The following is a 22,686-nucleotide window of genomic DNA, read 5'->3' as shown; positions in this document are numbered from 1 at the left end:
ACCACAGGAAAGGCACATGTGAAAAGAAATCTTTCAGAACAAACGTTATTTGCAGCTTAAGTTCACCGGGGCTCCTCTGCATATAATAGACGAACTTGAAGAAAACGTTGTACTTCATTTTCAACTCAGACTCAAGGACTTAAATACATTGTGCAACTCTGGAAACACCCAGGCCAACGGGTGGCCCAGCACACGCCGCCATCTGAACTCAGAACTCGGTACCACAGCAGGGCAGGTCCAACCAAGGCTGCCGGCACTCAGGGGCGGCTCCCCCGGAAATGCAAGCAGATGCCTCAGCTTCGGGGCAAAATCGGGAAATTCCCTGCCTTTCTCTTTGGATCCCTGGAGACACCGTAGCCTAATTCTTCCAGCTGCTTACTGAGGTGACGATACAGTCACATTCAGGCCCCGAGGGATCCGGAACATGGTTGGGCCTGTAATTCCCGAGGGGGCTAGTCACCGGCTGTTTCCTGTGCAGCTTCACGTAGCTCACCGCCAGGACTGACCCCTCAGCAGCCAGAGGATGGTCTCCAGGACGCGTCAGGATGAACGTAAAGAGGGCACAGCTGACCAACGGAGGGAGCAACTGGAATGTCCCAAAATTAACAGAAAAGAACTGGAATATGCAGAATATAGTGGAGTTCTCTCAGGAAGGGTAAACCAACCGCAGACCCCCAGATCTGGAAGAATTGGCCATCTGCCAGCATGGCAGAAAAACAAAGACTGACCTAATGCGGTTCGAAGCATATAAACTCTACCTGCTCTGCATTTTTCTAGAAGCTACAGCTCAGTGTTTCTGAAAAGGTCTTACAGCCTCAAATTAGCTCCTCAGTGAGATGAGAGATTAAACCAGCACGGTCCAACAGACACAGTGCAAGCTGCGTATGTAACTGAAAATTTTCTAGTAGCCATCATTTAAGTAGTAAAAGGAAACAGATGAAATTAATTTTAATCATACATTTTATTTAACCCACCCTATAAAGTATGTTATCATACCACTTTGCAATGACTATAAAATAATTTACACATTCTTTTTTCATGGCAAGTCTTGCAATCCAGTGTGTATTTTGCACCTGCAGACCAGCTCAATCCAGACAGGTCCCGTTTCAAGCCACATCAGTCCCACAGGGACCACGTTGGACATTCAGGATAAACAGACTCTCGTACTCTCACGGGGAGCTCGTTACTGACCCATCCAGACACACGTGGAAAAGCGGCCTTGCTACAGTTGCCTGCCTCTAAAGGAGTCCCCAGTGCCAAATGCCGTTTTGTTCCAATACCCTGTTATTTCAGTTGAAAAGCATTTTTTTCAAAAGCCACCTCTCTTGTCACAGCCGCAGACCCCTGACACTGAGCCCTGCCTGACTCGGCCAGCCTCCCCACCGGGGGTCCAGCTGCGTTCCCTCTCCAGGCAGGGAACCTGGGGCGTTTGGGATGCCCCGAGACACTTTACCAAGCTATAAAGACAAACTCTCAGGACCTGCACGCTTGACCGTCTAGCACTGAACACTAACAAAATAAAGAATCCACAATGTGAAAACCTGATTAGGAAGATGCTGAGTCTGGCCCCACCTCCCCTACCTGTTTTCAACATCACCTGGAAGAGAACAGTGCCTTCTCTGTCTTCTCCATTTATGAATGACACTGGCCCCCAAAACAACAGCCCCCTTGTCCTCCGCCAACCCGCTATCTTATTACGCGGCCTTGGGAAACGAGGCGATGCTTCATCGTTTCTGAGTGACAGGTGAAATCCTTATTCCATCTCAGCTCCAGATGGATCAAGAAGGCCCGGAGACACAGGGATAACGGGCTGGGGCACGAGTGACCAGGAGGCATCGTACCTATTATGAGGCTGCAGGAAGCGGGGACAGAGCACCGGTGTCGTTTCCAGCAGGACCGTCATCGCCACGCACGCCCGCGAACGCCTACCTTTGTGGTTGAAGAAGCCCTCCATCTCCATGCTACTTCTGGAGTGGGCGATGCACAGGGAGCCGCAGGGCACCAGGCCTTCCGCCGCGGGGGACCGGTCGGTGGTCCTCACCAGACACCAGTCAGGCTTGTCGTGGGGCCGCTCCAAGACTTCCACCGTCTGGCCACGGCGGATGGTCAGCTCGGTGCTGTTACAGGCCGTGAAGTCGTGGATCACCACCGTCAGCTCACAGCCGCCGGACAGCTGGGGAGGGAGGGGACAGGTCAGCGAGCCCAGGCCACCGGCCCTCAGCAGGCGAGGCTGGCGCCTGGGCCGGGAGCTCAGCTCCCATTCCACAGCTGGCTCAGAGCACCGGGCACCAGCCGAATGAGGGCTCTCCCGTGTCCCTGTCCCTTAATTTACGTCTCTTGCAAAACACTCGAATATCTACTTTTTCACATTCCAGCGTACAATAATGATTTTCTGTGTCTTACACTGTCAGAATCTGATGGTTTTCCATGAGAGTGTCCAACTACTTCTGTGCCTGAGACACATGTCCCTTCTCAAAGAGTGCCACAGACCTCTGAACAACGTGGGGGGCTAGGGGCGCCGACCCCCCTGCACGGTCAGAAATCTGCGTCTAACTTTCGACTCCCCCCAGACATAACGACTGGTAGCCCACCGTCCACCAGAAGCCTTACCGATGACGTGAACCGCGGACTAACGCGTATTTTGTATGTCATACGCTTTACGCACTGTATTCTGACAATAAAGTATGCTGCAAAAAAATGTTATTAAGAAAATCACGAGGAAGGGAAAATACATTTTCAGCACGTATACGTACTTACTGAAAAACAACGCACGTATGAGTGGACCAGGGCACTGCGTCTGTTTAAAGGTCAGCTGCACTCATTTTTAAACTTAGGGCAAACTAGTAAGAACTCTGCTTGTGGGCCTTTTGGGGGATTGCTGTGAAATACGGCGACAAAACCAGATGGGGGCCAGCTCCGGCCTGGCGAGAGCGGCGTGGCCGGGGCACTGCGGGCTCCTCAGCGCCTGTGCCCCCCGGATCGGCAGAAGCAGCCGCAGAGCAGAGAGCCCGGCATCCGGAAACACGGGCGGAGCACGCCCTTCTCTCTCCGAAAGCCTTCGAGAGCCCTCGCCAGCCCCCAGGACACTCCCTAGCGCGACCCTCCCGACCCTCTGCCACCCACCCCAGCTCCTCCCGGGCTCCCTCCCCGCCCCAAGCCTCAACACGCCCCTCCACACGCTGCATGGGCACCGGCTGACCCCTCATGTGCCACGTGGCTTCTGGCCTGAAGGGCCTTGCCCTCCTTCCCTCCTCTCTCCTCTCCTCTCCTCTCCGCTCACTCCCATCTTCTGTCCGAACTCTTCTAAGTCTCGGCCCTTTGAAGCACACCCAGGAACTCTGTGAAGAGCATCAACGCCATGATCCTGCTTGGAACACAGGTGCAGGGCCTTCTCACGACCGCTTGCCGTCCATCTTCCCTTAGACTGTACACTCGCTGGGGACAGCTCACAGGGATGCTCATTATCGCCCCTCCCACAGGAGGATCTTGTGACCAGCTCCCCGTCTTAGGCCCACCCCCTCTGGCCCTCCAATCCGGGCAGCCCCAGGCTCAGGCTGCACACCGTACCCTCCGTGCTGGGCACTTCCAAGCAGGCACCCGGGCCTGCTGCTTCCCCAGCCCTTCAAAGCAGTGAGTCTGGGACGTGACTCATTACTCGCCCTCACATCTGTTTCTCTTCCAGCGTTGCCTTTTGGGTAACGGTATCACAGTCAACCGCACTCCTTTGCACCCCCGAAACGCGGTCAAACGGACTCTAGAATGTGTTTCTGACTCCTCCCTTCCTCAGCACGCCCACACCAATCAGATCATTTGGATTTCTGCACTGGTCTCCTGAGTGCCCTGCCCGATCCAGGCTTTCCTTCCAAACCACCTGAACACCGCTGCCAGAGTTACCTTCTTAAAATGTTCACACATGCCATCCTCCTATGCAAGAACCTTAGACACACATTCCTTAGTGTAAGACGCAAAGCTCCCGTAACCGGGTCCTAGCCCGCCTCCCCGGGCAGGCTCGGCTGCTTCTCCCGTGCTTCACGGCCCAGAGGGGCCATGTCCTCCTTCTGAGGTGGGTCCTGCACGCCCTGTGTCCATGATCCCTTCTGCTTGGAGCCCCCACCTCCCCAGTTGGTCTCGTCTCAGCCCCCGTCAAATCCCTCTGAGAAGCTGCTCCTCTCTACCGTCCTTACCACTCTGTCCTTAAACAAATTACGTCTCAAGTCTGACGCCAGCCAGGCTTTGGGTTGTGTGTGTTGTGTGTCTGTCCTCGGCACCAGAAAGCAGGTTTGTGTCATTCTTCTGCGACCTTCCCATGCCCAGTGTGTGAGCCCCCAAGTGCCAAGGGCCGGCGCACAGCTTGTAAGAGGAAGCTAGCAGCAGGCTTCTCCCAAAGCTGCCTCGGGCGGTGCTTTGTACCCAGCAAGCGGTCACACATTTGCTGAAGTGAAAAAGGTAAGATAGGTTTGCTGTAAAAATGAGCTGCTTGAAAACCAGAACAAAACGTGGGCTCTTCCTCTGTGACTTCGGGAGTGAACTCTGCCTGTGTGTTTCCTGTCCCCCCTTTGGGCATCAGCACGGAGACCACAGAAGAAGAGAAGACGGTCGCTGGGCTGAGCTGCGATGTGCAGGGGGAAGGGGCGGCCGGGCCCGCTGCCGGGAAACATCCTGTTCCAGGGAGGCCGCCCAGCCCCACCCCCGGCAGAGAACTGACTCCTACGCGGGCTCACAGCCCTGCAGTGTCCTCGGCTGCCTGCCGGCCCTCTGTCACGCTCCAGGCTCTCCACCGCCCTCCTGGTCTTTCCAGAGAAAGTTCGGATATTTAGAACAAGAAACACATGTCCACTTGACAACCACAGAAAGCAAAACAAAACAAAAACTCTTCCAAAATGAAGCATAAATAGCGACAAAAGGAACTGTCTTTGCTGGGCCACAAAGGACATTTTCCCCAAGTGACTAAACCCCCTTCTAAATGTTACTATGCTGAATCTCACACATCTCACATATTTCTCTGTGAACAGTCGAAGATACTAATGTTAAGAGGTTAACAGCAGAGGCCCAGCCCGGAGAAGAATCTTCCTCGTAAAACCCCACGTTATGGAAGTGGTTGATCCCTGTAACGAAAAGGAGGAATGTTTCCCATCCCGGGGAAAGCGTGACCCGTGAACAAGCCCCGTGGGGAGCCCAGCCTGCCGAGGCCCCTCGGGCCTGCACCCCCTACGGAGCCTTCCCGCGGCCCGAGCCGCCCGTCTGCTGGGCCCGCTTGCGCACGTGGTCCCCGCGTGTCACCACCCCCGGCCCTGGGAAGCTCCGCTTCAGACGTGCTGCCTCATCACCAGCCTCTGCTGGTCTCCTTCTCCCGCTGTAGGAACTTTTCAGACTGCTCAAAGCCACGCGGTGTGTTCTGTGGGTGGGGGAAGGGTGGGAAGGGAGAAAGCGGCTGCCAAGAGGCATGAAGCTAGACTTGCTTTCTGGCGCTGAGCGTTCAGCCCCTCACAGAGTAATCAGAACTATTGGAAACATCTGTGCACTTGACAGAGCCTGAGAAATGAAAATCAAGCCTGTTCTGACAAAGAATCGCATACTGAGTCAAAATTCTTTTCCAAAGCCTTTAGAGAGTTAGTAACAAAATCTAGTACCAGAAGAATGTCTTCAAACAGTGCTAGAATTATCATTAAAAAAACCATATCTTCTTGGCTCTACCCCTAAGAATAAACTGACTTTTCCCATGAGAATCTCCTGCACAAATCTATAAGGGGAGGATTAAATGGGCGTTTTCTAGTCCAGAGAGGAGACAACCCATGGATTTCTGCCTCAATGTTCGCATTTGAATATTTTAAACTTATTCCAAAGCTTGTCTTTAAAACCAGGCTTGTTAATTAAAAAGACTTTTTTTTTTTTTGTATAAAAGACTTAAAATAACTATTTTGGAGTATCAATGCAAGTCATTACAGCCTTTTATGTAGAATTAAACTCCTAATTAGAAAAAGTTTGGGTTATCCTATTTATTATCTACAGTGACACTTCTACCCCTAGTGACACAATTTCATCACTATGTTGAAAGTGTTACCATTCCATTTATCTAGTTTAAAAATTCACTTTTCCTTTCCAACCATATTTTGTGAAAGTTTTCACATTATCTTTTTCACATCTATATATTTTATGGACTTGTATCATGGGCTCCCTACCACAAGCATTTGGTTTAGGATTGCAATTTATGAAAATCTCAATTTCCATGACTCACATTAACACTTGTGACATTCTCATCAGAAGATATTTTTTTCCCAATCTTTCTGCTTTTCACCTTAAAAATATTAAATGTGGTGACTAAAAAGCATGACAGTAAAATGGCCTTAATTGGAGCACGGACCATGGATACTATAATGAAGTGCCTCCTCCAAGACCAGCCATGTCCCTCCGAAAGGGCTGCCGGGGGAACTCCTGTGATGTTGATGCACAGACAATTAGCAGAACCAAACCAGGGCCCCTTTGCCTGAGTTCCCTCAATGACTGAAAATGAACGAGCTGCTGTGTTTCACCCAAAAGAATGAAATACTCACCTGGTCGCAGGCACGTGAACCTTCAAAAACCGTCACACAGGACAGAACTTTACTTTTTACATTTTCTGGAGAAACCATGGTATATTGTTTTGCTTTGCCTGAACCCAGTTAAAGACAGTAACTGAAGCAGGGCCGTGGCTGGGCGCTTCTCACCCACCGCTCGGGCTCTGGCATCCCCTCCCTGGAGCTCTGTAATGAGGCATGTCTACTTTACAAGAACGTACAGTTCTTGAGAGACAACAGCAAACACCTGATTTGAATGACTGGCTCGCAGGTGAGTTCTGGGGCGGGCTCCGCCAGAGGAACAGGGGCTCTTTACGACTGACACGCGGATGGTGTAGTCCTCTCTGTAAATGAATCTGCTTCGAGAAGCTAAGATCAATTGCAGGTGGGTGTCTGACCAACTTTCCGAGAGCGCTTCAAAAGAAGAGGGGGAAGCATTCTACTAAAAGCCACCTTCCCCTATGGAACAGAGTGTACCAACCCACAGTCACATCCTACAGCCCAGCACGGTGCAGGCACTAGAAACCTCACAAAAGGGCCTTGCGGTTTTGTGCAGGCTTCACACAGAGCAGACCAAAGAGTGGTTCCTCGGTTAAAGGGGACTAGAAAGTAGAGCTCCATTAATTACCAGCTCCGTGGTTACAAGAGAAAGGCCGCCACCAGCAGCCAGAACAATTCCCCAAGGAAACGCGTTACCCCAGCTTCTCCCTGGGCAACTCTGCGGAGGCCGGAGGCTTGGGCTTCTCAGCGGCCGTCCTAACCACGGGACCATCAGGCCCCTTGCTCACCCCAAACCCAAGGCCAAGTTCACAGGAGAAGCCGTCACAAAATCTGCTGCTGGGTTTCCAAGAGGACCACTGTGAATCTCTCACAGATTGGGGTGCAAAAAGAAATCTGTCAGAACTGAAAAATGGTTAAGATGGCAAAAATGTTGTTTCTCACCACCCTTCCCCCAAGAAAAAGAAAAAAAGAACGAAACAAAAGGAAACAGAAAAAAAGAAAATAAAATAAAATCTGTGAGAAAAAACTTTTTCAAAAGCAGCAGCTTACCCTACCCAACATTTTTACCCAGAAAAAAAATACTGAGTATAATATTCAGGGAGGTTAATCCTCTACTCTTTGCTAATGTGATCACATGCTGGTTTTGACACATGAAAATATCCCTTGGAAGCCTTCCTTGACTGTGATACACATGAGGTGCAACGGAAAGTTAGACATCAAGAAGCTAAATTTAAAAGATATATTTGAAAAGGCAAACTTTAAGTGTAAAAAGCCAGGCAGATCAGAGAGAGGTCAGCGCCGAGGTACCAGGCCTCCAGGCTCAGCAGAAGCTGGCCTGAACCAATGCCACACTTGCCCTCACTCTGAACATTTTCGAACGAGAGGCGCCGAGGGCTGAGCCGCGGGGCATGAATGAAACGCTGCGTTGGCTGAAAAGCGGAAAAATGAACGAGGCTCGGGAAGCAGTCGGCTGGACCCCACCTGTACTACTTTCAGTCACAGGTCCTGGAAAGCAAGACCCCTCTTGGGACAACTGAGCCCAAAGGAGCCTGTTTGCTGTGTTTCCTGAGTAAGCAGCCCTTATCCAGAAAAGTCCATTTGAAAGGCCTCTTTTTTTTCCCCTGAAAATCTAAGGTATGACAGCCAGGTGACCGGCCGACTGGGTCCCTCACCCAAAGGAAGAACCACCAGAATAAACCACCAGCCTCGAGTCTGAATCAAAGATGGGCCGTCATTGTCAACAGTGACTTTGACCAGGACTGTAAAATTTACATGGAAAAGCACTTCTCCATGCACCGCTATTTTTAGAAACACTTTTGTTACAGTTATACCTAAAGTTGTAGTTTTGAAAAATCTGCCTTTTCTTAGAACTGAGGCTCTCTGCTCTAGCGTGGGGGATTTTGTGTTTCTGATTGAGGAACTAAAGTCAGCAAAGACTGCATTCATTCTGTGGCTTTATGAGAGCACTTAAGAAACTTGTTAAAAACTACAAAAAGGAAACCATAAACAAGACGAAAAGACAACCCTCAGAATGGGAGAAAATATTTGCAAATGAATCAACGGACAAAGGATTAATCTCCAAAATATATAAACAGCTCATTCAGCTCAATATCAAAGAAACAAACACCCCAATCCAAAAATGGGCAGAAGACCTAAATAGACATTTCTCCAAAGAAGACATACAGATGGCCACGAAGCACATGAAAAGATGCTCAACATCACTAATTATTAGAGAAATGCAAATCAAAACTACAATGAGGTATCACCTCACTCCTGTTAGAATGGGCATCATCAGAAAATCTACAAACAACAAATGCTGGAGAGGGTGTGGAGAAAAGGGAACCCTCTTGCACTGTTGGTGGGAATGTAAATTGATACAGCCACTATGGAGAACAATATGGAGGTTCCTTAAAAAACTAAAAATAGAATTACCATATGACCCAGCAATCCCACTACTGGGCATATACCCAGAGAAAACCGTAATTCAAAAAGACACATGCACCCGAATGTTCATTGCAGCACTATTTACAATAGCCAGGTCATGGAAGCAACCTAAATGCCCATCAACAGACGAATGGATAAAGAAGTTGTGGTACATATATACAATGGAATATTACTCAGCCATAAAAAGGAACGAAATTGAGTCATTTGTTGAGACATGGATGGATCTAGAGACTGTCATACAGAGTGAAGTAAGTCAGAAAGAGAAAAACAAATATCGTATATTAATGCATGTATGCGGAACCTAGAAAAATGGTACAGATGAGCCAGTTTGCAGGGCAGAAGTTGAGACACAAATGTAGAGAATGGTCATATGGACACCAAGGGGGGAAAACTGCGGTGAGGTTGGGATGGTGGTGTGCTGAATTGGGCAATTGGGATTGACATGTATACACTGATGTGTATAAAACTGATGCCTAATAAGAACCTGCAGTATAAAAAAACAAACAAAACAACTAATACTAAACTTTCATTGGGTTATTTGTATGGAAATATGTTAATATAAATGTTTCAGACATTACATGAAATTTCTAAAAATCTTATATTTGTATTTGTATGGAAATATGTATGGAAATATGTTAATATAAATGTTTCAGACATTACATGAAATTTCTAAAAATCTTATATTTGTATTTGTATGGAAATATGTATGGAAATATGTTAATATAAATGTTTCAGACATTACATGAAATTTCTAAAAATCTTATATGTTCTGGTATAATGTTATAAGTAATAACCCTAGTTATTACTTTAAAATGTATATCTCAGAAATAACTAATTTTCTTGTCAACTGCATTATTATGAACTTTCATCAAATCTTTAACCGTGGTCATTTTTAAGTCTTTTGTCATTTACAGACAGTTCTGGGTGTACTCTGATGATTTTGCAAATATGTTCCTATAAAAGGGTTTCATCTTCAAGAAATTCATGGAAAAGACTCTGACAAGTACAGGTTTCTGGTAACTGACTGTACTGCTGAACTGAATGAATAAGCATTTTCAGAACTCTAATGAAAAACTGATGAACTCATAAAAGTACTAACAAAAGATCAAGATGAAAAAAAAAATTAATTACATGGGACTGAGTGAACTGATGAGGATGAGTATAATTTTTGTGACTTTCTGTCTGAATTTAAAAAAAAAAAAAAAATCCCACAAGGACTCAGAGGCAAAGAATATACAAATCAATTTTCACTGCAAAGTAAAGGAGCTGTTACAGTGGAGGATTACTGGACTGAATGTCAATATTATGACATAGTATGAGTGTGTTTCATGTTTGGTAATTGCAATCATTGTTGCTTTTGTTGTGGTCATCCATGTACAATGCTTGGTGTCAGTCTATTTATGTCTTGTAAAAATAAAATACAGTGTGTGTGTGTGTGAATAAAAAAAAAAAAGTTCAAAAAAAAAAAAAAAAAAAAAAAAAACTACAAAAAGCCACAGTCACTTAGAAAGACAGAGGGAACCAATGCCAGCAGCCAGCCTCGCCAGGCTGCCGGCGGGGAGGGCTCTCTCTGCTTGTTCCCGTGGAGCAGCACCTGTCCTGGGCTGCACAGGCGTTGATGCCCTTGCACCTGCGAAGGCACGAACCAACCTCGTGCAGAGCACGGACTCATCCTACGGCTGATGCGGCAGGATCACAGGGGAGTGGCTGGGAAAACGTTTCCAGCGAGAGTGTCCCGCTTCTTCAGAGGCTGCCCATTCAACACGCGATCAGTATTCTGCTGTTGAGCCCCGAGGACGTGCAAGTTCAGGAACTGAGTCTGAGCAATTTACCCTTAGCACAGCTTCTAGCTCCTAATGAACACAATTAGCTTCTAAATGCACTGCAGTCAAGAGCGCTAAGAGGCCGACGTACGGCGGTCGGCAACAGCCAGTAATGAGTGAGGGAGAAGGAGGCAATTTCTGAAATGAAGACACAGTGACAGTCGACATCTAGGCAGTGCTCAGGGCGTGTAAGGCACTGTTCCAAACGCACATTTTTAATGCTCACAGCCCTAGAGTGGGGAGTCGTACTGTCCCCTGTTACAGATGAGGAAACTGAGGCACGGAGAGGTTGCTGAGAAGCAGAGCTCAGAGGCCTGGCTGGGGAGCACCTCCTTGCTCTTAACCATCTGCTGTTGGACGCTAAACACTTTGCTTACTCGACTCTGTTACCCTCTGGGCAGAGTCGGGACCCGTAACTGACGTCCCGGGATTAAAACCATGTGCTGTCCCCAGAAAGGCTTCTGAACGAAGCGACTCAACTTCACGCCCACGCGGGCCAACCTACACGAGGCTCCGGGACCCTGGCAAGGGCAGCAGGCTGGGCAGCTCCTGGAGCCAAGGCTCCTTCCTGCTTCTGGAAGCTGCAGGCAGAGGGGAGTGTGTGCTTAGGCGCGTGGCACACAGGGCCAGGTATGTGAGCAACGGGGCTGAATGCAGGCGTGAGGCACTCCCTAAGTAGGCTGAATGCAGGCTTCCTTTCTCCAAAACTTGAATCCAGCCTCATTTTAAAACGTACTGGCATTAATTACTTTATATACTACCTCAGCGCTGCAATTTATGTAGATCCATTCAAGTTCCTACGCTGCAGACTGCCACTTCACAGAGGTTTATTGACTTTTTAAACTACATGAATTTCATATCCCCAACAAGTGCTATGTATACTTCATGAAAAGTAGCTGAAACCATTTATTTTTTTAAAATGTGTGAATTCATATACTCACATCACAAGCTTAGGGGCAATTCGTGCCAAGTATCAGTCTCAACTGAATTTCTCGTTCATTACAAATAAGCACGGCACGGCTTCAGACCTAAAGAAGGCTCACACCTGGCCCCCTGCTGGCTTGGGCCGCTTTTCCACAGCCCTGCCCTGTCTGGCCTTGGTTATTTTTTTCATCCTGACCTCAGGATGGTTTGTTCTATAGTAGTAGCCTATATTTGATTCGCATATTTTCTATTTTCCTTATAATATAAATTTTTGTTATATGAAGCAAACCACAGATTAATAATGCATACAGAAGGAAAAAGTATTAAAAATGCTTCTTTAATACGCCAAAATATTTAGCTCCTCCTCAGCCCGCCAGGTAATTAGATCCACATTCCGTTTCTGGCTTCTGCTCTCTATTCTGGGTGGCCCTGCGACGGTCACCTGGCCTCCCTCGTCCCCGCAGTGACCTGGAGGCGTCCCCTCCCAACATCAGGGAGACAAGCTCAGGACAAATGAGACAAGAATCTGGCAAGCATTTGATTTCTTTGGAACCCAAATTATATTTTCGTGAGATCACTTTATCAGCACAAGCACCATTAATATGGGCAAGAATCAGTGCTACACTTCCATCTGGAACAAAGAGATGGCAGACTTTAAAACCGACCTTTTCGAAGAAGGAAAGGTGCTCGGGGGGCCTGTGGTCTGTATCTGCTAACAGTGTCCCTGGAGAGAGGGTGTCTCCAGGCCCCTCCTTAACCGACTCTTCTAAAACCCTGTGCCTCATCTGAGAGTTACTACAGCCCTGGGCAGACAACTTTTCCTCAAGCGTTCTCCAAGAGGCCAAGCCGAAAACATCCCCCCACCCAGTTTCTGAAATGGAACCAAACTCCATGATAACAACTAACTCATAACAGACATCATAAATTAAGTCAAACAGGCAGAATATGGTTAAGTAATTTCCCTTGCCAGATCTATCTGCCCATGTCATCAGAGGCTATTTAAACTTGAAATATGTAGGGTGGAAAGAACCTTGGGACATATGAAAAGTTACTGCCATCAGAGATAACAGGGTTTTCTGGTTAAGCCTAGTTCAGAGGAACAGTGCATTTTACAAACTGACTCCGTAAAGGATGCAGTTTCTTCAGTGTATTCTCCTGAATCATCTACTGCCCCTGAAATGTTCTACCAGAGAAGCACAGAAAAGGAGATGGCTACAAGAAAACCTCCCCAAAGCAGAGAACAGACATGTGTAGGCATATGTGTGGTTGCAAACGTGGGCCTTCTTTTGTACAAGGCCTCATGGGTATGGCCCCTCCAAACTCCACATTCTGACTTATCCATATTAAGTCTCACACGCTGCTTATTTTCCTACCAAATACAGAACACAAGAACGGAAGAAGACAACCCGTTGCAATTCTACGGTCTTAGGAAGACATTTCATCCTTTTTGTGTACTTCCTATTAAGGACCTATGGCCTCAATGAGGGGTATTAAATACATGCCACATCCACTTAAGAAAACAGTTTTGGCATGTCACTACGCGAGGTGGTTAAGAGTCATGAGAACATCAGGTAGGCTGAGAGCGGCTGAGTGACAGGCTGCTATCACAGCTTCACCCGGGAGCACAGGCAAGGCGGCACCTGCAGAAGGGGCCCTGGGGGGATTTCTGAGCTATGGAATGAAGTTCGGTGGTAAGGTATGAGATGAGGTAAACAGAAACTGGTGAGTTACCTTCACAGATAAAATATTTAAGAGGACCTGCAGAAGGGGCCCTGGGGGGATTTCTGAGCTATGGAATGAAGTTCGGTGGTAAGGTATGAGATGAGGTAAACAGAAACTGGTGAGTTACCTTCACAGATAAAATATTTAAGAGGCAGTTCTTTAATAATTCTAATATCCCAGTAGATCCCCAGTGTAAAATGATTAATTTCCTCAGACCTATACTGTTGTTAGTGATGTATCCCTTCTCTCTCACTGGGTACACAATGTGTCGTCTTAAAAGCAACAGTTCCTAGGATAATGCCTTATTTTTCTACAGGAGTTGTACAGACTCAAATCCAAGTTCACATAAGCCTATTTTGCTATAATAGATTCGAAGTAGAACTAGTTGCCTCTTCCTAACTCCAGGGCAGAGCCTTCTCTCTGGGGCAAACCTCCTGTGAATCCCGGTCGGCGCCCCGCAGCTGCCAGCCCCCAGTGTCAGGGGACAGGGCGCCCGGGGGCACTAGCACACGGTTCTCTGTGGGCCAGAGGCACAACCTGGCACCAGGCAGCTCCATCTCAGAGCCGGGGGCTGGAGAGCCAGGAGCCCCTTCCCAGATGCACGGGGCGTTTCCAGACTCCCACCACCACCCATTTACACGTAAACCACCCAAGAAGCAAAGCCACCCTTTCTTCTTGGGCCAACCACCAGAAAAATCTTAACACCCCTTCCAAAAGACAGAACTTTTTACATTTATTTTTCTCTGGCAATTTCATTCAAATAACCTGTTTTTTAAATAAACTTTTAAACTCAGGTAAACCCAGACCAGATCCATGAGAGGACACCAGGTAAGACTGTGAGTTTGGGGCTTGGTGGACCTCCAGCTGGGGCGGCAATGCTCAGCCTCGGCGAGGCTGTGAATTGGTCCCCTCGGCGGGAGCCACGATTACTGTGGACTTTTCCTTCAGGTGGAAGTCTTGTATAACTATTAAGATAACCCAGTCACCTCAATTACTAGTTTTTTAAAAGAAAATAATTGGGATTACTCTAATGAAATGTTTCCAAGTTCAAACTTTATTTTCTTCACTGAATGACTATGGGGGGGGGTGCCTCGGGGAGAGAGGCTATTAGGGACCAGATGACTGAACATGTCATTTCTCTTATTCCTCATTATTACTACTGGCGAGAAATATTTGCTGAACGTAATACACTGAGCTCCGAACAAAATCAAACGAGACACTGTTTTTGTTCTCCAGTCCTGTTATTCTAAGCATTGTAAGTTCTAGGACTTACTATTTAGTGAAGTCAAAAAGGAGGTTGAGAAAGAGCTAATTACTCAAATTAGAAGGATTCTGAAAATGAAATCAGTGTAGGAAACCAGTATTTTTAAACCTACTTACTTCTGTCCTGGAAACAACATTCAACACCGTGAATTCTGTAAAAGCAAGTGAGAAAAGACCGAAGCCTGGGACCCAGACTTGCCGCCTGAAGCAAACCCCGACACTGGGCCCCCTCCTGTGACAGCGGCCGTCTCCAGTGACGGGAGGTCAGGACAGCGAGTGGCTGCGGAGACACCGTGCAAAGGCAGACCTCTCCATCCCCTCGGGACTAAGGCCTCTCGCGGGGAAGTCCAGCCGCGCCAGGCACTGAGAAACCCAGGAATTCTGGACCAACGGCAACTTCAATGAAACCCCTACTTGCTGTCAAAAACTTGCTTTAAGAGCTTGGTCTAGCCTTCCAGAAAAAGAACAGAAGAGGGGCTCATCTCAGTAGGAACTGCGGACTGCGGATACCAATGCCTCCACCGGCCTGTACAGGGGACTCTGGTCACCTGTGCATCACGTAAGCCCAGGGTTCCAACTTCTCCCATCAGTTTACTTCGTAGGTTTGTGGATTCTATCAAGACAGAACCACAGGACGCTCTAGGCCGCTGCTGCAGAAGGTAAACCACAGACTTCTCTGCTGCCAATCAGACCCTCCCTGCTGGCGGTTAGTGCACGGGCGCCGCAGGGCCCACCCGCAGATGCCGCCGCCCCGGCTTCGATCAGAGCACCCCGCTTGCACGCACCAGGGCTCTGTGTAAGATTTAATTTAAAATAATAGGGTCTTCTGCTTCATATAAAATAAAAAAGCTTGAACACACTGCCTTAGAACACGCGCATAGAAAACCATGTAACGGCACGGGGAAGGGCGAGTGATTTTTTTCCTGAATCTTCGGGGTTCAAGTCGGCTAGCCCTGACACTGCGGATCTTTGCTCCTGGTACCATGTCCGGGCACCTCTTCTAAGCCATGGCAGCTGTCTGAAATGCTGATGACAAACTGCCATGTATCGACCGACCGGAGACCGGCCGCGTGCACCGGCCCGAAGAGCGGGCCAGCTCAGGCTCACCTTATCGCTGTCCAGCGTGTTCTGAGACGTCCGGGACGCGATTGAAATCGTATCAGGCTGGCTGCTGCCATCTCCCTGGCTGTCCACGTCCTCTCCATCCCTGGGGACACAGACGAAGCCCTGACATGGCTGCATTTGCTTTTCAAGAACGGTAAAGATGGGCTATCAGCCATTGGAGGAAGAACAGATTTGTTTAAAGAGGTGCAAATCGGTCTCTGTGATTACGGCTGCCACCGCGGTATTAACGGCGACAGATGACTCTTCACTGAGAACAGGCTTTTTGCTGGGCCCTGGGCTGAGAGTCCAACATCGACCACTGCACTGAGTTCTCACAGTAATAAAATCCAGTTGATAGGGTCACCACCATTTTAGAAATGAGAAGCAAAAACGTCGAGATGCTACCTAACTTGTCCAAGGTCACGTGCACGACTTACACATGAGCACAGATTAACACTTGGGGTGGAAAAGGAAAAGAATTAGGGGTTTGTATATAGACTTTCATTTACTTTAAGCTGAGGGAGGCTGTTGTCTTGACAAAGGAATTTCATTACTAAGAATGATGTTATATATAAATTGTATTCTTTAAAAAATTACTCCTCAATATTTCTCAAAAATATTTGAGGAAAATGATTTTTGAAAAATAGTAAGTTTACATTGCCTTGTTCCTTTCCTTCAATAAAAGCAAACTTACAAAAAAAATCCCCAGGCACTGACCTCCTCCCCTTCTGTCTCGTTGCCGGAGCTGTTTTGGGGATGTGAATGGGCTCCTTCAGGGCGCCTTTCAGGTGAATGGTCCTTTCCTGGATCACCTCCCGGATGTGCTTGATCCAGTCCTGCTTGTTTTCTATACTGGAGGCCTTGACAAAGTGTTAGAATCAATCAGGATACAGAAGGGGCCTTTTCCAGAACCTGCACTAACCACACTCAGGTCCCCGCATTCCTGGAATTGCCCATTTAAAAAATAACTTCAACAGAAAAGCAACCAGCTCCTGTGTTTAATTTCCCACCAAATAAATGACTCTAATTTTGAATATCTTGTCATCAAGACCGTTTTTATTCTATAGTGTTCATGTTATTCCACATCTCTGAATATTCTAGTAATCAATCATTCTCCAGCCCTAAGACCTGTTAAGCAGCTCTGGGTAAGTATGAAAACACAGCCACCCCCAAACCCAAGTGTCTTGAGGCCCTTTAGGCAGACAAGTGGCCAGTGGCCCGTGGAGCATCGGCAGGAGCCTGAACCAGTGCCCCAGACCTTGCCACCTCGCCCCCTTGGACTCACGATCAACAGGTGCAGCTGCACCGTTTCCCCACCTGCGTCCGCTCCCCATCCCCACTTGCACGCTATGCAGTCGGGGCCTCCCTAATCCTCCTGTTGTAACTGAGGACCTGTAGTGTGGACACACTGGAAATGTGCCTCAGGCCACACTGCCAGCAGGTGAAGAAGCCGGGATTCCTGGTGGGTGGACACCCCAGCCCACCCCCCCAACCTCTGCCTGTATCCACCTCCGGTTAGACCACTGGGACAAACCAGGGTAGCCTACTGCCAGTTACATATGGTGGATTTCCCTCAACTCCACCGCAACACTGGAGAAAGGTTCTCTGGAAATGACACATCGTAGATACTCAACAAGCATCGGTTGAATGAACACATATGGCATCACTTTTTCCAGATTTTTTTCTTTCACTATGCCTCAAAGGAGGCGGTTTTTTTTTTTTCCTTTTTACATGTTCTGGGCCTTAGTAACAGTTTTTAATTTCCTTACGGAAAACATCAACCTCCTATGATATAAGCATAATTCCCTGTGAATGATTAAAACAATCGTCAGTGGGATTATGGATGAGATCACGCAGGGAGGGGAATCCAGCATTTTCTCATGGTGGACCTTGTTTTTGAAAATACAAAGTCAAAGCCCATGCTGGGAAAGGAAATTAAAATTGAGAACTCTCTTTCTAAATAAAATGTTTTCACTGGAGGATGTGTCTTCAAAGTTAATGAGAGGTAGTAACAGAGAAATAAGTGAAGGATAAAAGGGGCCTCCTGCTCCTCTCCCCAGATCTGATGCCTGGAGAGCAGTAAAACCGATTTCTCCTGGGGTAGGAGGCAGGGTGACTAGGGAACAGGGGAGGCTGTGCATGAACTAAGCGTCTCAGGGTGGAAAACTGTGAACAACACAGAACTACTGGAATTTAAATGCCTGATACAAATGTTTGGGACGTTAAACAAAGGGAAGGACAAACAAAGAAAGGACATTTGGCAAAGTTTGGAGATCTGTACCATGTTCAGAAATAAAGAAAATTCTCATAATTTAAGTAGAGCAAACTGACCATTACATTTATGGAGAGCAATTCTCCTAACCTTAAAGAAATTAAACAAGGAAAAAAGGCACCAATTTTTCAGAAAAAGTAAAAGAAAGGTATCCCAGCTAGAGTACTAAGCAAAGGCCCCACTTGGCTAAGAGAAGGGAATAATTTGTTTCATACTCTCAGTAGTCTCAATCTGTTCAAGAAAGGATTTAGAAATAAAATTCTCCTTTCCAGACTATAAAAGTAAAAAAAGGTCACAATTTTGTTCTACAAGTACTAGGCCATCACCATCACTGTCATTACCACCATTACTGTCACCACCTCTACCACCACCACTGTCTACACCACCTACACCATTGCCATCTCTACCACTGTCTATACCCTCACCACCATCTACACCATAACCACCATCGCCACTGCTAAAATATCCACCACCTCCACCCTCACCATCTCCACCCTCACCATCTCCACCACCATCTACACCCTCACCATCTCTACACCCTCACCATCTCTACCACCATCTACACCCTCACCTTCTCTACCACCTTCTATACCCTTCACCATCTCTACCACCATCTACACCCTCACCATCTCTACCACCATCTACACCCTCACCACCTCTACCACCATCTATACCCTCACCATCTCTACAACCATCTATACCCTCACCATCTCTACCACCATCTATACCCTCACCATCTCTACCATCATCTATACCCTCACCACCATCTACACCATAACCACCATCACCACTGCTAAAATATCCACCACCTCCACCTACACCCTCACCACCTCTACCACCATCTACATCCTCACCATCTCTACCACCATCTATACCCTCACCACCATCTACACCATAACCACCATCACCACTGTTAAAATATCCACCACCTCCACCTCCACCCTCACCATCTCTACCACCATCTACACCATAACCACCATCACCACTGTTAAAATATCCACCACCTCCACCCTCACCATCTCTACCACCATCTACACCCTCACCATCATCTACACCATAACCACCATCGCCACTGCTAAAATCACCATCACCACCACCTCCACCACCATCTACACCCTCACCATCTCTACCACCATCTACACCATAACCACCATCGCCACTGCTAAAATATCCACCACCTCCACCTCCACCACCATCTACGCCATCAACACCACCACCACCACCACTAAGCAGTCTCTAAAATTAATAAGGACATGATTTCCTTTAGCCTCTCATTAGAAGTCAGAAAAATATTACCCCAAATTCCCTAGAAAACTTTCATTTGGTAAACCCTGCAAGGAAATCTGATTCTTCAATTGCATCATGAGTATTTTATTATGTCCTAAATGAAAGTAGTCCATATCTGGCTAAAATATCTGGCACTATTTCTCAGATGTACCCTTTGGCATGTGTCACTGCAGCTAATCTGGATAAATACTCATAAGTTGGAAGTTTTAAGGTCTTGAGTATACTTCAAAACTTTATCCCTTAGAAAAGTTCAGCTATCTAATATCGAGCTATCAGTGCAATTTATATTTTATAGGGCTTTACGCCAGTACTGACGAGAATACACTGGGTTGGTAGTCATATATTCATTGCAAAACAATCCATCATTTCCATGTGAATAAAGACCTTAGGGACACAATGGCTTCCACAGTCAGCGGTCACTAAAGTACAGACTCTACAAGAGCGCCGTACTGTTAAATAACTCACAGTTGCTGGAAATACCGTAGAGAGATTCAAAAGGAATGTAAGGGACAAAATTGCTGACATGCAAGTCCACACACCAGAGGCCCATTAAGCTTTTGGCTCGTCTCCCAATATTCTACAAATCTTCAGCTACATCTGAAGTCGCTTATGGTCTTTCCAGATAGCTCAGAGAAAGACAGTTCCATCTGCACTTTCTCAAACACAGGAGGAGGGAAGTCCACAAGACACCCTTAGAGCCCTCCAACTTTCCTAGGAGAGGTTAGTGTACTCAAAACAGCATTCAAATTAAATATTCAAAGATATATTCCTCCCTCAAAGACTACATACTCCAAAGCACCCTTAGTGTTTCTGAACACTTTAAATGATAACATTACCAAACCCTATACCTGACCATGACCGACCCCCCTTTTTTCTCTGCCTCCAAACTGGAAAGCCAAAAAGAGTCTAGGACCCCATGAAGACTCCTGGCACGTTCAGCCTTGAAACTGTCAAAGGCCCTCACAGACTCATCAGGTGCCTATTTTCCTTTGGAAACCAGAGGTCAAGTGTACAATGGGAGCTACTGGTCCATATCTCCCTCCTCCTGTACCTCAACTTCCTGCATCTCTTATGGAATCACCCAATTCTTTGCAAGACTGGAAGAATGGAGAAGTTTAGAAAGACCTTTCTCCAAGTGACCTTTTGTAGGCAAGCAAAAATTTAGCTCGAGTTATTTCACCACTAGAATACCAAACTGAATTTATTCTACTTACTGTTCTTTTTGTGGTAATCACCAATCTCTACAGAACACAAAGGGAACAATAAAAGGACATGAAAACCAATATGGTTCAACAGCAGGACAAAGCACTCACAGACGCGGTAATCTTGTCACAAAGCACATTCCCAAGCTTCGGATGGACGTACCTTAAGGACAATTTTATTATCTGAAGTTGGCGTCCTCCCCACCCACAGTGCAAATTTGCAAGGATCTCCTTCAACGTGTTCTGTGACACCCAACTCTGAGGTCTGGATAAAAAGACAATTACATAATTAGGCAACAGTAAAATTCTGGCAGGATACAGAACAGAGACAAAGGAAACCGTTTTTGGTGACTTGTGCTCATGCTAGGTTGTAACGACACAGTTTGTTCACACTGATACATACTCCTTAGACCTCACTTTAGTTAAAATGAGGAAATTTTGTTCTTAGGCTACACATGGTTGGCTTCATCTCTTTCGCTTCCTCTGAGCACCTCCATTGGAAATCCTGATGCAGGTCAACAAGCAAATCCAGAAGAAGAAAACCAAATTATCTAGAAAGTCCTATTTCCTATTATCTGGAAAATCAAGAGTTGACTATTTTCAACCTTATAAACAATAAAATGAGTCTGTCCTAGTTGCAAAAGAGCTGCTACCATGCACCTTCATTAACGAGCTAGCTTCACAGAAGAAGCTAAATGATATTTTAAAACGCAGTTCGTTTCCAATCAATAGCATTAATGTTTAATATTTCGCCAATCATGTTAAGGGCTAAGAGACAAACTTTCTCTCTATAATACATGCATTTGCAGGAGATGCAGAACACGGAAGAGTGTAGATGAAGGTCAACATCTTCATCCTCCCCCGCAATCAGGTTCACCCCAATGCATTCTCTCCCTTCCAGCAAAGGAAGTGATTCATAATTGTGGCCTCTGAGGGAACCTTAACTTTTAAAAGATAAATTAAGTGAAGATGTATCAGCTTCTAAAACAGACTAGCTTGGTCCCTAGGGACTGATTAAGGCCAGCAAGTGAAATTATTAGCCAGCAATGCTTCATGTTTTCTTTCCAGTTACAATATGATCTAAAATGATGTAAGGTGGGCTGTGATCCAAAAGACAATCTCAAACAGGAAACAAGCCAAAGAAAATGGTATGCCTATCATTAGCTTGAACTTGCAAACTCCAGATTATTATTAAGATGATTTCTACACTTGGTAGTATTCTATTACTTTGGGAATTTGATTAATACACGGATATCATAAAAACGTATAATGTATAAGTTGTCCAAAGTCCAAACATCTACCAATATTTATAAGTGATCTGCCATATCTTGTGAAGAAACCAAATTCTACCGTATTTTCTATTCTCTGATTGTGATTTTTTCCTCCCCCTGCCCAGCAATTTTGTGTTGAAAGCTCTCTGAGATATCGCCCACGAAGGCAAGGTGAGGATGACACCCGCCCGAGACTTTTCGGAGCGTTGACCTGTGGTTTATAGATACTCGTGTGGGGCTGCCAGCCGTGGAAAAGAGCACCAGGTGTGTCTCTCTTGCCCGGAAGTACGCCAACAAGTTAAAGAAGAATTCAGATGCATCACTCTATCTACCAAGCGCTCAAGGGAGGCTGTCTCCAGGCAGGTGGGGCTGTGTATCTTTAAAACGATTTCCGCTTACAACATACATTTTCTCTAATAATGGTATTCTGCTGCTGTTTTTCATATCTGTATTTTTAATGAAAACATCAAACTTCATCATTAAGAGCCCACAGTGAGCCACCCAGTAGGCTGCTTCAATAAATTCCAATGTCGGTGAATGAAATATTAATTATAAGGATACAAGACCTTACTTAATCATAGTCTAACATGATTGATTTATTTATAAAGCTAGTTAAGGCACACAGGAGAGAAATAATTTAAGTTCACTTACAAAGTGTCTTCTTACCCTGCAGCTGGATTCTACGGAATTTAGAAAAAGCAAGTTTCCTACGTCTAGGGAAACTCAAACTCACAAGCGCCCTCTAGTGGACTCAAGGCTGTTAGAATTTCACTGAAGAAGCTGCTTCAGAGTCACACTTCAGGAGTTTGGGAGGTTAAA

General features: G+C 46.5%; 1 protein-coding gene across 5 annotated transcripts in view; it reads right to left on the bottom strand.

Annotated features, from left to right (window-relative positions):
- Positions 1–22,686, bottom strand: part of TRIO (trio Rho guanine nucleotide exchange factor) — a 380,384-nt gene that overhangs the window by 79,461 nt on the left and 278,237 nt on the right. For all 5 annotated transcript variants that reach the window (XM_036848900.1, XM_036848904.1, XM_036848901.1 and 2 more), the window contains exons 31-34: positions 20,760–20,861; positions 16,553–16,695; positions 15,839–15,938; positions 1,930–2,173 (exon numbers count right to left, since the gene is read on the bottom strand). In XM_036848900.1, coding sequence (XP_036704795.1) covers positions 1,930–2,173; positions 15,839–15,938; positions 16,553–16,695; positions 20,760–20,861 — 589 coding nt within the window. The remainder of the gene's footprint in view (positions 1–1,929; positions 2,174–15,838; positions 15,939–16,552; positions 16,696–20,759; positions 20,862–22,686) is intronic.

Source organism: Balaenoptera musculus, chromosome 3 (assembly GCF_009873245.2).
Source record: "Balaenoptera musculus isolate JJ_BM4_2016_0621 chromosome 3, mBalMus1.pri.v3, whole genome shotgun sequence".
Lineage (NCBI taxonomy): Eukaryota > Metazoa > Chordata > Mammalia > Artiodactyla > Balaenopteridae > Balaenoptera > Balaenoptera musculus.
Note: the sequence above shows the minus strand (reverse complement) of the source record. Positions and strands in the feature narration are given on the sequence as shown.